At 48.8% G+C, this 17668-nt stretch overlaps 1 protein-coding gene across 1 annotated transcript in view; it reads right to left on the bottom strand.

The window, feature by feature from the left end:
- The window catches only part of ADD2 (adducin 2), a 105079-nt gene that overhangs the window by 32519 nt on the left and 54892 nt on the right, over window positions 1–17668 (bottom strand). The window contains exons 2-4 of the mRNA XM_036873323.1: window positions 11196–11313; window positions 5136–5352; window positions 3272–3410 (exon numbers count right to left, since the gene is read on the bottom strand). Coding sequence (XP_036729218.1) covers window positions 3272–3410; window positions 5136–5318 — 322 coding nt within the window. The 5' untranslated portion in view covers window positions 5319–5352; window positions 11196–11313. The remainder of the gene's footprint in view (window positions 1–3271; window positions 3411–5135; window positions 5353–11195; window positions 11314–17668) is intronic.

The following is a 17668-nucleotide window of genomic DNA, read 5'->3' as shown; positions in this document are numbered from 1 at the left end:
AAATCCAAGAATTGGCTTATGTGAGAAGATCTATGAGGAAACCAACATCTGGATTGGCCAATAAAGAGGAAGTGGGAATACACAGCACCAAGAATGAGAATGGGATGTCATATCCACAGTAGAAGGTTTAAGTAATAAAAATAATATTGTAAATCAGGCTAATAATTTTTTAAAGCCACATGAAATGGATTATTTTATATAAAATATGACCAAAATTACTCAAGAAGCAGCAAAATAAAATTTTAAAGAACTTTAAATGAAACAGAAAAAAAATGCTATCCAAATATTCCATATCTGGATAGCTTTACAAGTGAATAATAAATCTTAAAAGAGCAGAGACTTCCTATCTAATTTAAACTCCATTAGGGCAAAGAAATGGGTGGGGATCACCCTGATTCATCTTAGGAAATTATAGCCTTAATACCAATACTAAACAAAGGCTGCCCAAAAAGTGAACTGCTTTTTATCATGTGTGACTATGGATGCAAAAATTAATAAAATTCCAGCAACTCAACCCAGAAGAGTATTTTTAAAAGGATGTATCAGAACCATGAATGATTTATTTCAGGAATGAAAAAAAGAGTTCAATATTCAGAAATCTATTAATATAATTCACCACATCAAGGAAAGAAAAATCAATAAATGCCCAAAATGCATTTTATAAAATTCAATATCCATTTCTGAGAAAAACCCATATTGAACTAGGATACAAAGATATTTTCTCAACATGATAAAGAATAACTATCTCAAACCCTTGTGGTAAAAAAATTTCCATTAAAGTCAGAAACAAGACAAGGATGATTACTCTCTAATCTATTATTAAATATTGTTCTGAGAGTTCTAACGGATGCAATGAGAAAACTGGAAAACTAACCAAAGGGTAAATGTTGGAATGAAGGATGCAAAATGACCATTATTTGCAGATTATGTGATTTTTCTATATATAAAGCCCAAAAGAATTGAGAACATACTAGAATTTAAGAGTCCAGTAAGCGGCTAGTTTAAATAGTATATAAATACATATATCTCCAACGATTTCCCTAGATGACAGCTATAACCAGAAAAAAAGTTGAATGGAGAATCACTTAAAATGACAAAGTTACATAAAATTTCCAGGATAAACTTAACAAGAAATTAGTAAGGACTATAAGAAAATAACTACTAGTTTTTCTGATGGACATTTTAAAAGATTTAAATAAATAGAAGACACACATCATTTCTGAAAAGATTTAAAATTCATTCATGCAAATATTTTTTAAGCACCTGTTATATGCCGGGTGCTATTTTTCTAAGTCCAGGACACTACTCTAACAGTGAACGAAACACACATATATCCTCCCTGCCATGGAGTTTACATTCTAATATAAAGTTGTACATTTGTAAATTCTCCACCAAATTAATCTATTCATTTAATGTAATCCCAATCAAAATCCCAAAAGGAATTTTTTGAGGTGGATGGAGAGACCTGACAAAATACTTCTAAAGTTGTTTTAAAGAATCAACTTAAACAATAGTTGAGAAAAATTGGCAAATGAATAATTAAGGGTATTTTGTTGGATAATAAAACATAGGGAAGGTGTTTCTAAGTATGCAATCAAAAGCAGAAAACACAAAGGAAAATAATAATGGATTCAACTACATGGAAATTAAAGAATTCTACAACACAAAAATATCATGAACAAAATTAAAAGGCAAAGGAGACACTGGGAAAAAATCTGCAATGTATCTGACAGATAGTAGGGAACTAGCCTTACTTTATGATTTTTAAATCTGTAAGAAAAGAATATGCAAGTAGAAAAATTGGCAAAGGATGTGACAGGCAATTTACTACAAAAAGAAAATCATGCCCAATATGTATATGAAAATATATTCAATCTCTATAGTAATCAAATAAGTGCAGATTAAAACACAAAGTGCTATTCATCACCCATCGTATCATGAGGATGAAACAAATGGTAAAACAGACTACAGATCGGGGTGGAGGAAATGGGTACTCTTGCATTTCTCGTAGGAATGTAAATTCATTCCATCTTTCTCCAGGGTAATTTGGCATTATGCATTGGTGCCTTTAAAACATGCGTATAATTCAGTCTAGCAATTCTACTTCTAGTAATTTATCTTAAGAAAATAGTCATGGATATAATCACAGATTTATTTACAAGGATGTTTATTGCATTGTCATTCATAATAGCAAAAAGTTGGAAACCACCTAAAAGTCCAAAAATGGGAAACTGATTAAATAAACTGTGGCATATTCAGCCATGTACAGAAGAGTGTACATCCACCAAAAATTATGCGATAGAACCATATTTTATTATGTGAAAAATTAGTCAAGATATGCTAAGGCTATTAAATTTGTATGTATAATGCAATTCCACTTTTTTTGGCATAGTCTGTATATGTTAAGAGAAAAAGGCTGGAAGGATATACACCAAGATATTGATAATAGTAATTTCTTGGTTGTAAGAACACAGTACAGTAATTTTTATTACCCTCTCTCAACTATTTTCCTAATTTTCAACTATAATCCTATATTCATCTTGCTGAGGGGAAGTATTTTTCAATGTCTGTTTCTTAAAGGTTGTGGGCAGAGCTTCAGAGCCGAGGAAGATGCGTTCGTGCCTAGCCCTGGCTGCTCTTGGCCCTGTCTACGGATGCAGGTTGGCCTGTCCAGTGGGGTGAGGAGACAATGGCTCCAATGGCCTCCCATCTGCCCCCCCAACTCCATCTCCAAGGGAGTGACGCCAGGGGATTGAGGGAAGATCAGCCTGAGGGCTGGATGCTGTGAGGACACAAGGATTTTCTTCGGTTCTGTGCCCATAGCTCGAGTAACAGAGAGCAGAATTCTAACTCTCCACTATCCACTCCTGGGCCTCAAGCAGCGGCCGTGCAAGGGACCTTGAGTGGCAAAGCTCTTCCCTCCATGCTAATCCGCTTACGAGGGGTGGGGGTGGAGGGATCATACATAGGCCGCCCTGCCTCTCCCTGCAGTGACACTGTGTCACCCTCCGCCCGCCCCCAGCAGACCCCGAACTAGGTTCTCCCTTAAGTCTCCACCACCCCCTGCCCTCCGATTTCTGGGCATCAGGGATAATCCTCCTGGGGTCTTTAAATCTCAGCAGCATCAGAAGCAGAGGCAGCTCCCCCAGGTCTGCTACTGCTGCTGCAGCGCTCACTGCGTAGGCAGGCAACCGAGCCGCTTCTGACTGCGCCTTCCCCTCCCCCACTTCCCCCACCTCTGCTCCTGGCAGCTCCCCAGTTCCCCACGTACTCATGGAAGATGTTGGGAAGACTGCCTGGGAGGTGCTGGCCATGAAGTCCGCGATCTGCCGCAGGGCCCAGATGTTGGAGGAGTTGTTCCCCTTCTTCATCTGCTCCTGGATGAGGCCTTCCAGCTCCTCCCTGAAAGACTGAAGCAGGCCCCCGAGGCGCTGGTCCTCCCAGTGTGCCTCATGTGGGAGACGGAGGGCCCCCCTTCCAAGTGCCCACCCCTAGCCCTTGGGTCAGCTAGGCCAGGGCCACATGTGGGATATCGGGGTCCCAGGGGGCACCGGGCAATCCCACTGGGACCTCAGGAGCCTCCCCAGACTGCTGTGTGGGGAGCAATAAGGAGATGCTGGGAATGGATCCTGTCCCCTTTGCCTCATGGGCAATACTCCAGACTCCAGGTCCTTCCTGTGTCTCAGGGATAGCCTAGACCCCCTCCTGCCACGCCCCCCCCCATCAGACATGGCAGGACTTCACTTTAGTAATTAAAAGACTTTTTAAAAAGCAGAATTGAATGAAAAAGTATGCCATCTTTCCTGTCCGTTAGCCAGGCCGATGGCTCTTCTGGGCCTCAGTATCTTCATATTCAGGATTTGATGACCTCAGAGGTCACTTCCACTTCTGACGTCCTGCTACCTAAGTCTGGCTTTTCAGGCCACAAATAGGGCATGCCTGTCCACCAGGTGGCAGCAGGGAACACTCAGGTGGAAATAGGGAGCCACTTAGGTGTTGGGGAATCTACAAAAGGACAGGAGAAGCATGACCTCCTCCTGTCCCCATCTCCTGCCTGAGAATAGAGTCCCATCCTTCAGGCCCCCAAACTTGGGTTGGTACTAACTCTGCCACTTCTCCTACCACACCCGCCATCCCTTCTAGTCTCCCTCAGAGTTTCTGTCATCCCAACGTTTTTAGCACCTGCCATTTTCCTCCAGACGTCCCAACATGGTGTCACCTGTCACCAAGACCTCGGGGCCCATCCCCCTTAGCACTCCTCTGTGAGGCCCGAGCATTCACTGTGTGCTCTCAACCAGGGTCTCAGAAAAGCCGGGGAGTGGCTGAGGCAGATCTCATCCTGGCAAGTACCTGGAGACGCCAGCTCCACCCCCGAGCTTCCCAACACTTACCATCATGCCCTGTTGCCTGCGGACCCCCCAGCTTTACTGCCCTGGGACTCCCCCTTGCCTCTGTCCACACCGCTCTTCCTCCTCCTCCGAGGGCCTGCACCACCCTCCTGCTTCACTGTCCAGTAGCCCCACCCTCCATCCTTCTCAACGCACCACCTGCCTCAAGGAAGAACTCTGTGTCCATGCCAGGCAGGCGCCAACTGACCTCCAGACTCCGGCCACGGCTGGGTGAAACGGTCTTGCCCGCTGTGCCCTCCTCTCCCCCACCTCCTGGGGTTTTCAAAGCCTTATTTGCCAGGACAGAGTTCTTTGTGGCGTTCAGAAAAGGGAGCCCCAAAGCTCCCACGTGGCGCCCCCCGGTGGCCCCTGGTTTACTCGAATTGTTACAGCTTTCGGTGAAGAGGGAAAGGAAGACTGGAAAGCGAGGCTCAGAAGGGGCACAAGAAACTGAGGTGGGGCTCCTGTCTCTCAGACCCACCTCCTCCCGGCACCGAGCCAAACCACTGCAGATAAACCAGGTTTTGCCCTCCGCCAGTGACTACGGAGAGACTCACACACCCACGTTGCCAGAGCATCTTGCTCAGAGAGCTGAAAGTTGCTCCGACCCTGAGCCAGCGGAAGCGGAGTTTTGTATCTTTCAGGTTCACCGGCTGAGTCAGCGTCCCCCTCACCCCCACCCCCTCGCCACACCCCCTGCGGCCTCCTTTCCCCTCCCCCGCCCCGCCGGGGGCGGACCCCACTCACCGGGCTCTGCAGGATCATGGTGACACGCTTCTTCTGCTCCATCAGGTTGAAGTCCTGCCGCAGGTCCGCTGCACGGTTGCGAAGGCGCAGGTACTCGGGGTCGTCCTCAGAGAAACGATCGAAGTACTGCTGCCCCTGCGCGGACGGCGGGGAGGCGGCCTCGGGGACAGTCTCTTCACTCATTGTCCTGGTGGGTCTACAGTCCACTCCTGGAACCCTGCAGAGAAAAAAAAGGAGGGTACTCCCGGTCGGGGTACGCGCTTCCTAAGGCAGACGGCTTGGATTGGGGGAGATTCGCGGTGGGAGGCAGCTCTTCCCTGGAGGGTGTGAGCGGGGCCGCGGGGTGGAGGGCTGGGCGCCGCGGCTGCCGGCCTGTAGGGCGTCCAACGAAGTGAAAATATGTCACCGACTCGGGGTCCCCCCCCTTCCCTGCCTGACCCGCCCGGCTTCGGCGGCCACACTCGGGTTCAAGTAGACTGGTCCTCCAGGGCGAGCGCGACCTGCAAACCTCTGGGGGCATCTTGTGATGCTTATCTACACAGTGTAAAGCTATTCACTGGGAATTGGTACTTGATCTAAAATGTAAACCCTCTAAGAAGCCTCCTAAAAACATTCGGTGGGAAATCCACAAAACTGAAAAGAGAACGGGTAACTTCTACAAGGCGGGAAATGCTGTGGGCAGTGCTTTTCTTCACAACTTTGACTTTGGTCTCTGGAAAAGAATTATTGGTGAATCGGTTTCTGTAAAACATGTCTCACTGGAGAATCAGATTCTTATTCCAAGTTTAAAAGAGGTGTGCAATTTTTATTAATGGAAAATAAGTTTCTCCTAAACCCTAGTAAATAAATATTGAGAAACGGTAAAAGAATAAACACCGTTTGAAGGGCACCACATTGCCCGGCTGCCCAGAGGCCCGTATATCTTGACCTGGTCCCTGGAGGGAGGGCTAGGGCAGTGTTTGGAAAGTTGGTCTGGGGAAAAGCCATATATTTTTTCTACTCAAGCAGGCTTTTTTAAATGCCTGAATGATGAATGAAGGAATGGCTTCTATGGCCATATTGGAGCCCTTCTTAAGAAGGAGGCCGCCATTCAGCCTCTGCTTCCCAGCTGTGGGACTTTGGCCATGACAGCCTCCCTTTGTATCAGCACTGCTAGGCCCTCAAATCTGGGTTATGCCCCTTCAACATCCAGAGGGGGTGGAGGCTTACAGAGCTTCAGCCTTCTGCCAGTTGGCTGAGCCCCTTCTCAGCAAAAGAAGGCAAGTGCCTTGACTGAACGGTAATTAGTTTTTGAACACAAGTACGGAGATACCAACGAAAGAGCTTTACCTGGGGTCAGGGCACCTGGCTTTCATCCTTAACCTGACCCTCCCTCACTTTGCCTCTGGGGTCTCCCATTCCAGGAGGAGGTGGAGCCCCTCTTGCTCTCTCAGAGCAGCTGCTGGCCTCCCCAGATCCGACCTGCTCTGACCCCTCAGCTGGTCCTGTTAGCCCACGCCTTAGCCTTCATTCCAGCCAACAGCTCGTTATGAAAGAGGCCTTGCTGACAACCAGGAAAGCCTATTCTTGTTGTCCATGAGCTGTCTGTGACCTCTTCTTCCATCTTCTGTCAGCACTTTACCCTCCACTTTATAGTTCCTGTGAGTGGGGTGGGCGGGGGCACTAGGCATGTGAAGTGGGAGTCCATCCCATCATCCCAGAACACTCAGATGATTGATTGATTTTATTATTATTATTTGCATTCTCCTTTGGGGAAGGCAAGTAACAAGCTCAAGGGAAGACACATGGACAAGGTCCTTCAAGGGTCAGCTGAAGCTCTGAACCCTTGGCCTGGAGCAGGGATCTCAATCTTGGGTGCACGTTGGAATCACCTGGAGAACTTTGAAAAATACTGATATCAGAGATTTTAATATTAGTCCAGGGTGTGACCTGAGCATCAGGATTTTTAAAAGTTCTCTGGGTGATTCTAATGGGCAGCCGGGTTGAACTACCACTGGCTAGATGTTAATGGTTGTATCATGCAACAGAAGGCATCCATTCCAGGTGCTGGCCATTTCTAGCAAGACTGCCAAGATGGCACAAAGCCTCTAACGCTAGTATCGGGCACTGCCTCCCATGGCTGTCCAGGCCTCCTCCTCCCACTGTATTCACCAGCTGCCACCACACACTTGACCTGGGGCAGCAAGAGGGCTCCAAGTGCCACCACCACCTGCTTTTACAAGTTTACGAAACCATGACCTCTGATCTTAATTCCATCACTAATTAGTCAGCTCCTTGTGAAAGCCCTCACCAGATCTCCCCCAGTTAGCACCACCCTTACCAGCCATGTCGATGGGATGGAGGACGGAGGAGGGAAGAAGGAGTCACCTTGGAGTGGCAGCCAAAAACAAACAAACAAACCAACGGTCTCTAAAGAAATATTTTGAGACATATTTGGCAGGTTGCTAGAATGTTTGAGGTTGTACTTAGTGACATGTAAAGGCAGAGTCTTCATCTAAGTGAAGAGTGATTGAGTCCATCAGGGACGTTTCTGGTTGAATTAGCTCTGGACTAAAAGTCAGCATCTACAATGTTGCCCCAGTTCTGACATTCTCTAGTTCATGGACTTGGGTGAGTAATTTCCCTCTTTGGGTGTCACTTTCCCCGTCCCTAAATTGGGGAGTGGACAGAATGGACCTCTGGGGCCCCTTCTAGTTCTGACACTATATGGAGAGAGACAGACTCATGTAGAAAAGGCAGAAGGATGGAGGATCTAGGTTTCCTGGAGCAAGAGACCTTCTTCCTGCATCTCCCCAGTTCCTCTTCCTCAAGCCAAATGCTGAAAGAGAAACATCTGCAAAGAGCACATATGACCTACTGACTGTTGCCTTGTGCTTTCAAGCCAATCCCATGCACATGGGATGAGTTAAGAATACTTCACCCCCATGATGCTCCCAAACAGCTTCATCTCTGGAACTTGGGAAGAAAGAAGAGACCGCAAGGTCAAACATAATGGGAATGCATCGGAGCCATGCAGACATGGGGTCACCACCCAGATTCTTCTGGGCAGACACCGCTGCAGACCAAAATTCTTCCAGAGGCATTGCCCCCCTGCATCCGTCCCCTTTAATTCTCTTTGGCACCTTCACAGCCCCAAATCTTTGATGTTATTTTAAAAATAGCGACAAGCAACCCCCCAATGGATACACTGGATGCGGGCGTGGAGATCTCTGTGCTCCTCACAACGCCAAATCCCACTAGCTCCAGAACCACCTGAGCTGTCAGCTTCTCTGGGACCAGCACAGCCTGGTACTGAACCCTCCTGGACTAAATCCAGGCAGGAAAAAGCTGGTCCTCTCTCTTCCCTTTGGAGAGGCTGCACTTCCCAGGAATCAGTCTGTGAAGTCTCTGAAGTAGCTCTGGCCCACGAAGCATGAGGAACGAAGACCTTCCAGGCCTGATGGACAGGAACCTCCAGGCCTGCCTTCACTCGTTAGAGCCCAGCCCCACAGGGCTGCTCCAGAGGTGCTCCGATGGGGGAGGGGGTAGAAAACAGAAGCCCTGACTCCCTCACCACGACAGCTGGGGCCTCCTGGGCAAACTCTTCGGTTTTGTGAACCAAAGGCATTCTTCTGTGCTCCTTCTCTCCCCTCCCAAAATGTTGGGAGGTGGTCAAAGTTGTGTGCAGCACAGCTTAGTGGTTAAAAGCAAGGACTCTGGAACCAGTCCGTGAGTTCAAATCTTAGCTATGCCCCTTATTAGCTGTGTGATCTTGGGCAAGTTACCTAACCTCACTGTGCCTCAGTTTCCCCATATATTAAACAGGGATTGCAACTATTTAACTCCTCTTTAGGTTGTTGTGAGGATTGGGTGAGTTAATGTATGTGAAGTAATTCAAAAAGCACCTGGTGCATAGCAAGTGCTATTAGCATTTGCTCTTATTACGTGTCGTTTAGGAGCTAGAATCATAGCAGCATGAGGAACTCGAGTAATGAGAGGCTTATGATTCAATTGTAAACAGGTGCACACCAAATAACTGTAATTACATGTTTTAGTCCCCAAACGAATTCAATCTTGAACTATATTAACAAAAAGAAAATCCAGAAAGAGACTGACGAGCATGCCTCGTTCTCTGACCAGATAGTGGGAACATGTCAACTGGGAGATCACAAAAAAAAAGGGGTAAGCAGGGTGCTGAAGATCACAGGATACCGGCGCTTGTGAGGCCAGGTGCGGCGTCATAAAGAATATATGGGGCCTCGGGCCCCAGTTCCTGGCACAGAGCTTCAAAAACACATGGGATTTCTAAAAGGTCCAAAAGACATTAGGAGTGTCTTTTCTTAGTCATCATGAGCCCCTTTCACCAAGTCTGAGTTTTTATGCAAATGTGGTGACTTATGGTGGGCACTTAGATATTTCAAGGGAGGGACTGGCCACTGAGAAAGACCAAGCACATGATTAGAGGGCTGGAACTTCACCCCCGTCCCAGCCACAGAGGGAGGAGGGGAGAGGGGCTGGGGATTGCATTCAATCAAGTGGCAAATGATTGAATCAGTTGTGCCTGGTAATAATGCACACCCCCTTTAAAGAACCCTGGACAGCGAGGCCTGGGGGAGCTTCCTGGTTGGTGAGCCCATTGCTGGGCTGGATGGGGGTGTGGAGACTCTGCACCACGCCCTCAACCCCCAGACCCTACCCTGCTTTTGTCTGGCTATTCCTGAGTTGGATCTTTTATAATAAAACTGCAATTGCAGTTACAGCGCTTTCAGTGAGTTCGGTGAGTTATTCTAGGGAATTACAGAAACTGAAAGGGAGGTTGTGGGAACCCCCAAATTTACAGTCAAGTCGGTCAGAAGTGCGGATGGCCTGGGGTTCACACCTGTAGCTGGCCTCTGAAGAGGGCGGAGCCTTGTCCGTGACTTTGCCTTTTCTTATGTGCCCTTTTAACTCAGGGTAGTGTCAGAACTGAGTTGAATGGTAGGACATTCAATTGGTGTCAGAGAATTGGTGACGGAATAACACCAAGCAACTTCTATTTGTGATTTATTTTCATTCCCAGGACCACTCTATGTGGCAGATATTATTGTCCCAGCTTTACAGATTAAAAAAAAACTGAATCAGAGAGGTTAACTAACTTGCTGAAGATCACACAGATAACAGTGGAGTCAAGATTTCAACCAGGTCTGTCTCTGGCCCCAGATCCTGCATTCCTCCACTCCAATTGTCCCTAAATATCTGCTGGACTGCCATGTGGAAGAGGGATTAGGCTGATTCCTTAGAGCCTCAGGGGCCAGAACCAGGAAGCGAGTGGTTATTGCAGGCAGGCAGGCAGATTCTAGCCAAGGGTGCGAGGGTGAGCCTTCCACCAGCAGGAGCTGCTCAGTAACGAGAAGAGGGGACTGGCTGCCTCGTTAGGTGCTGAGCTCTCTCCTTGGAGTCAGGGTGACTACAGGATGCTATAGTGGGGCTTCTGCCCTGCTCGGGGTTGGACCAGTGACCTCTAAGGTCCTTCTGATTCCATGGTAGCTCTTTTTCTTATTGAAGTGTAGTTGATTTACAATGTTATGCCAATCTCTGCTGTACAGCAAAGTGACTCAGTTTTAGACATATATACATTCTTTTTTAATATTCTTTTCCATTATGATTTATCCCAGGAGGTTGGATATAGTTCCCTGTGCTATACATTAGGACCTTGTTGTTTATCCATTCTAAATGTAATAGTTTGCATCTGCTCACCCCAAACTCCCAGCCTACCCCTCTCCTTCTCCTCCTCCCCCTTGGCAATCACAAATCTGACCTCTATATGGCTGTGAGTCTGTTTCTGTTTTGTAGACGGGTTCATTTGTGCCATATTTTAGATTCCACATATAAGTGATAGCATATGGTATTTGTCTTTCTCTTTCTGACTTACTTCACTTAGCATGATAATCTCTAGCTGCACATGGTAGCTCTTGAGTCAGCAGGATCGGGGGAGTTCGTGGCGATGACCTGAGTGTCTGGAAGCTCATCCTGGTGAGATGGACCCAATCAAAAAGTGTGTCTCACCCCCCCCATCACCACTGAAAACTACCGACTAATTACCAGGAGGCCGGAGCAGCCCTGCCCCAAGCTGCCTCTTCTCAGCGCTCAGCCTGCACACTCCGTTCCACTCCCGGGGTCGCTGATTGCATCTACAGGATCTCAAACATCCGGGTAGAAACTGGAAGACACAAAACACGACAGATATCAGGGTGTTGTCTGCACCACCATGACTCTTCACCCTGTTTTTGCAGCACCATTAGGTGCTGATTTATTTTAAGGACTGCTGGGAAATTCTTGAAAATGAACTGAAGCTGAATCTTTTATTTTAAAAGCAAATTGTGTCTACAAAAAGGTAAAGAAAGCTTCATTGTCTTTACAATCAGGGTCAAAATTCCTTTCAAAGAGAGGAATTGGGAAATCCCTTTGCTGAGTGTGGGCCAGGGGAGCCCAGAGGAGGGCGGCTGCTCTGTCCGGTGCAGGGAACAGAATGCGGAACTCCGCGCAAGCCCAGAAAGCACATGCTGCTGGGCTAGAAGGGACTGGCCCCTTCCTGACACCCCCCAAAATACTTCACTAACAGCTACCAAACTCACAGATGCTGGTGTGACTGATTTTTGAATGCAGCCCAAAGAGGCAGAAGAAGCCCGAAGAATCTCAAACCCCAGGAAAGTGGGAGGGTTTCGAAGTTACGCAGACCATGAATTGGTGGATTCAAGACAATGTCACCTACTGTTCAAGGGGAAGAAAGGCCCCAGCTAATACCTGGGTAACAGGTCATAAAGTACTACTGAAGGAGGAATGTAAAGTTGTTAATGTCTTATTAACAAGGGTGAGTTACTAGTCCAAAACTCCTGGGGACCAAGGTCATCAAAGAGTTAATCATCAAAATGCTTAAAAAAAAAAAAAGACAAGTGATAGGTTTGTTTTTTTTTTTCACTTGGGTGCCTGTTGTTTAGACCCAGGGATGCTTGTCTCACCCAGAGCCAGTGTCCCATCCCCACTCCCACACCCAGCCCCTCCGTGGCTCTGAGGGCCTGGCCCTGCCTGTCCTGCCTCATCAGCAGCTCAGCTCCACCCCAGACCCCATACTGCCCAGACAGGAGCACTTGGGAAGACTAGTCTCACCCAGGAGGGGCAAGGAGAATTCATCTCAGCAGGTCCAGTGTGTGTGAGGGAATCCAAGAGGCTGCGTGGCCCCGCAGGTACAGCTGCCTTCTCAGCCCTGCCGGGCACTCAGGGCTCAGCATTCCAGTGCTGAGAGGGCCCCTGAGCCCGGTCCCAGTGGTCATGCCTCTAGTTAGGGACCTGGCAGTCGCTTCCAAAAGCTCTTCTCTATGCTCTACGTGTCCAGCTGCCAGCTGGGGCTCTCCTCCCATGGGCCTCATTTTTAGCTAGAACAGGGTCACTGCCACCACTTAACGCTGCTTCTGTCTATTGCCTACCAATATGGGAACCCTCCCTGCCGGCGTTTGCTGACATACCTCTGGATGCTCTTCTTTCTATGGGTGGCCACTGACCCACCTTAAAGACTAATCCTGCAGCCAGATAAGTTGTCTTGCATGAAGCTCCAGCTCCCTCCCCTTCACCAACAACCCCTGCCACAGAGATGTGAGGTTGTCCCGTCCCTGTTAAGGCTTGGATTTTCAGAGTCTGAGCTATTTCTTGTGTCCACTGAGAGAATTAAACTTTTGTCCCCAGAAGGAACCTATGCCACTCAGGTAAGAAGAGAGACATCTGTCCCACAGATAAGTATACACTGAATGCTGAATAATTCCCTCCTGATCTCCATCAGTGTTGAAATTCCACCATTAGAGTTCCATTCCTTGGGTTATAGCATTAACCCCTGATTGCAATGAAAATAGCCCTGAGAGGTATTGTAGGCGAAGGCATTATTTTAAACATTCTCCTGTGTTACCAAATCTGTCAAATCTCTGATTGCAGTCCGGCTGGGCAGGGCCAGGAAAGGTACCAGATCAGCAAAAGAGGTCTGATGCCAGGGCCACTCAGGAGGGTCCAGCACCTGGGGCAGAGCTGCGGTCCTGGGTGGGCCTCGGGGGATCCTGGCCTGACAGAACCCTCTGAGCTGTGCCTGCTGTGGTTTTGAGGCCAGGATCATCATACAGTGAGTCTTTGGCTTCCCCAGCATGTGCTTCAAGAGGCGAGATCACCCAAGCTTCCAGCCACCTAGGCCCCGTGGGCGGAGCTGAGAAGCAAGGGGTGCCCCATGTAATGAGGATGCCAGACCCCTCCCGGGAGGCGCCCCCCTCCACCCCGGGGCCACCTGCTCACTACTCTCAGTGTGCAACCAAGCCGGCTGGAAGGCAGGAGTTGGGACACGAGATTTCAGCCCTAACCGGCTGCTCACTAGACTGTGGCCTTTGCCCACCTGTATGTCCCACAGCCACCTTGAAAATGACCCGTGGGAGCAGACCATCACTCTGGCCAACACTGCACCAGAGCGTCCTTCCTCCAGCCAGCGTCTCCATCCTGCCCCCCACCCAGCTGGCCACCCACCAAGGGTCCCGGAAGGCAGCCTTGACCCCTCCCTCTTCATGCCCTGTGTACCTACTCTGTCACCAAATTCTCTGGTTTTGTGTCCTAAATATCTCCCCACCCAGAGTGCCACGCCCTGAATCAAGCCCGTGTCATCCCCATCCCTTTCATGGTCTCTGCCTAGCCTTCCCTCTCTCATACCCTCCAGCCAATCAGTAGCCAGAGTCACTATAATGCAAATCTGGCTCATGTCGGTCATTGCCCTGTATCCCCCCCCCACCCAACTCATCCATGGCTCCCCACCACCTGGGGCAGTGTTCCTGCACCTTTTTTTCCAACTTAGTAAAATTTAGACTGTATTACAAAAGTGACAGCTATCCTTTTTATACTTATCAAATAAAAATTTAACTCTGATTTTGCTCTTTTAAACCAAACGCGTGGCCCATGTTGGAAATTCAAACCAACCCATTCCCGACCCGGGGACCGGGGATCATGTCTTTCTCTCTCTGGTCACTCCCTTCCTCTGGAGGACCGCACCCTGCAGAATGAAGTCCCTCTCAGCTGGTGCACAGCCCCATGGGCCTCCCAGCGCCTGCCCCCACCCTCCCTGCCTATCACTGGTGCTCTGGGGGCTATTCCCAGGACGCAGAAGGCACCAGGCTGGTCCCCGTCTTTGTCCTTGCTCGTCTCTTCCTGGAGCACTCTTTCTTCTTTGCCATCGTCTCCCTTCAGCTCAGGTTGTCCTCTCCTCCCAGAAGCCTTCCCTCCGCACCCCTGTCCCTCACGCTCTCCCATCACTGCTACCCTCCTCTTTCATTCCACTTATAATCCGACAGCAACAATCTATTACCATGAGCTCCTAGCAGGCAGGGCCTGTGTCTTTGCCATTTCTCTATTCCTTGTGTTGCTATAGGGCCTGGTGCCAGGTAGGTGCTGAATAAATGTTACTTGAACTAAAACTCAACTAGCGGTGAATTGGGAGGAGTTAGGATGGTTCAGCAAAGCAGCACTGCCCAGGCCCGGGGGTCCCAGAGGTGAGTAAGGCCCTAGGGGAGTCCAGGGAACAGCGTGGGGAGACAGACCCCTGAGCAGCCCATTTCAGAGTAAGGTGATAATGGGGCGTGCGTGGCAGGCACCCTAGAGCCTAAATCACCTCCTCTAAAATAACATGTTCTTTTCTTATGTAACCCAAATGGCTGGGCCTGCTCTGGCAGCTGTTCTTCTTGCCTATTTTGAGACAGAATTCCAGTAATTGATTGGAACTCTAACAAAGCCAACTCCACAATATAGCACCGATTGTGGCCACACGGAGGAGAAGGTAATAGACACCCTTGGCTCAGCCCTGCCCCCTTATCCATCCCTCTCACCTCTTCCCTCCAGTAGCTCCTCCTCTGCCCCCCCCCCCACCGCAGGACCCTCAGCTCCCCGCTCAGGGGAGCCCTGGAACTCCCTCTGGGCATCTCCAGTTTGCACCCTCACGCTCGAGACTACTCAGCAAAGACTCTGCTGGGATTCACCCTCCTAGGAGAGCAGCCGGGGATCACAAATCATGAAAGACGCTCCCTGTCACAGGTCATTTTCTTTCCTGTCCCACTGAAGACCATGTATATGTCACCAGTGGAGTGTGAAATCACTTTTCTGTGGGTCGTTCCTTGTAGCTATAAAAGGAACAGAAGGTCTCGAAGAGGATGCTCAAGTTGTCTGACTTTTTGTTAAAATCTGTTTCAGCCCCGTGAGCCCACCAGGGAGCCGAGTGCCTGTCTCCTGCCACTTCAGTGGGAGGTGTGCAGACAGGAGCCGACGGTCTGTATCACTTGCACCCCAAGCCCGAAGCAGAAAGACATGGCAAGTGGTCCTTCCGCAGCTGCCCCCACTGCTGCCATGGGCACGGCCACCCCCTGGGTGGTGCCAGCCTCTAAAGCCCCAGGCCCCCAGCCCCACAGGTCAGCTCCAGACAAGGACAGCACGGCATTTGCTTCAAACCTGAGACTTAAAGTCAGAGCCCAAACTCACCGATCCCTGAAAGAAACTTCCAGAAGTGAAGGAGGAGCTGGTCAAGGCCTTGCTGCTGTTACTTTGCAGAGTAAATGGAGACCGTTGAACAAGGGACCGGACCGCACCCTGCCTGGTCTGTTCGGATAAAGAGAAAGCTCACGCCCCTGGGTGGTGGGATTACGGCTGAAGCTTATCATCAGGTTCTTCACGTACTTCTGAATTTTCCACAGTTCTTCGTAAGGTATTAACTGCTGTGACCACTTAGGATGAAAATAGTTTCAAAGAAGAAAGGGAAAAGGAGGAAGGAGAGAGTCTCCCTCTGTCCATCTCTGGAAACCCCCTTGGCTGGAAGAATCCTTTAACCCCCTGACTGCTGCAGGCCTAAGAAGGAAGACATTATTCAATCCAAAAAATTGGGGCTGTTAAACCCAAAGAGGTATTGGAGCCGTGCCCAGCCCTTCTCATCAGTGCTGCGGTGAAGGGCTCATCATCTTGGTTTTCAGGTGAGGAAACTGAGGATCAGGAAATGGAGTGACTTGACCAGGATCACAGAGCTATTGGGGATCGTCACATTACTGAGCGATACATACATAGATCATTACAGCACTGGGGGTGGGGGACAGTGTTCCAGTACAGGCTCGTGAACCACGGGGTTCCAGGGAGGTCTCAACCTTGATGCACCAGCATGAGCTTTAACACACTTGCCAGGTATCCCTGCCACCAGTCACAAAACCATGCGGACCTCATGCGTTCAGTGAAATGAAAGAAAGGGGGATTCAGGAAACCCTGGTGATGCAGAGACAGTCCTGAACTAGCAGGATGGCTGGGCTCAGCCTTCAGATACTCAGTCCTTTCAGTGAGGAGGTCAGCCAAACTTGCATACTATGTGGATGAAAGCTCATCAAAAAGCCCGTCTAATTGAACTGACACGTCCTCTGATTCACTGTTCCACACCTCAGGCTGTCCTAGAATCCAGTCACAGGTACTTTTAAGCGGTCATCTCATCTACCTTTTGCCTTCAGGAAAGACTGTACCCAAAAACCAATGGAGCCATATTTTGAAAAGTTTCACCTTGGTCAAATTCAAACACAAAACAGTTGATTCTGCTTTGGGGCCTAATCTGAGAGCATTTGTCCTTCATGTGGCAGGACTACTCTTGCCCCCAACTCCACTTCCAGCCAAGAAGTCCAGGGAACAGCTGTTGGATGCTGTGTCCTCTATGTCTAATAGAATGAACCATACCCTCGGCAGACGAGGTTTGTTGGCTATCAATCCTGCTTCTGCCAGGTACGCTGTCCCAAGATCTACAGAGCAAGGCAGACTGACATGCCCGGCTCCCAAACAGTATACGTCCATGTTCTGCTGAGGGGGCATCTTCCTTCTCTGTGAAACAGGACCATAATGTCATCAGGCAGAACCAGACTAGGATGAGAAGGCCAAACTTAAACGACATCAAGATGAGACAAAATGGAAATAGATCCACTACCTGGATTTCTGATTCACTGAGCCAATGAAAATATCCATGGCTGGAAGTGTTCTCCAGAAGGACTAGCACATAGTAAGTGCTCGACCAATCCCCTATATCCTCACTCCAAGAACCCTCCCAGATCTGCCTGTGGGATCTGCCCTGCGTTTTCCCAATGTTGGGAGTAGAGAGATTTAAGGCAAGCAGAGAGAAAATTAAGAACTATTACAGGGAGTGGGGATGGGATGGGATGGTAAATTACTCAAAAGGAGTCCAAAGATATCTCATTACAGTAAGAGCCCAGGGAGTTGGCTCTACCATGCAACATCGTCGCTAAGATCCAGGCTCTGGAGAGCATTAAGGGCCCAGGATCAAATCCCAGCTCTGCACCTCTCCAATTGTTACTTAGTTTCTCTAAACCTCAGTTTCTTCATCTGTACAATGGAGACAGGAACAGTACCTCCTCAGAGGATCATATGAGGCAATTTATGTAAGGACAGGCTTTGCACAGGGTCTGGTAGATAATAAGTGCTCAATAAATGTTACGTGCTACTATTCAATCAGTCCTCATGTGGTCTAT

Source organism: Balaenoptera musculus, chromosome 13 (genome assembly GCF_009873245.2).
Source record: "Balaenoptera musculus isolate JJ_BM4_2016_0621 chromosome 13, mBalMus1.pri.v3, whole genome shotgun sequence".
NCBI lineage: Eukaryota > Metazoa > Chordata > Mammalia > Artiodactyla > Balaenopteridae > Balaenoptera > Balaenoptera musculus.
This window is presented reverse-complemented; position numbering and strand designations above follow the sequence as displayed.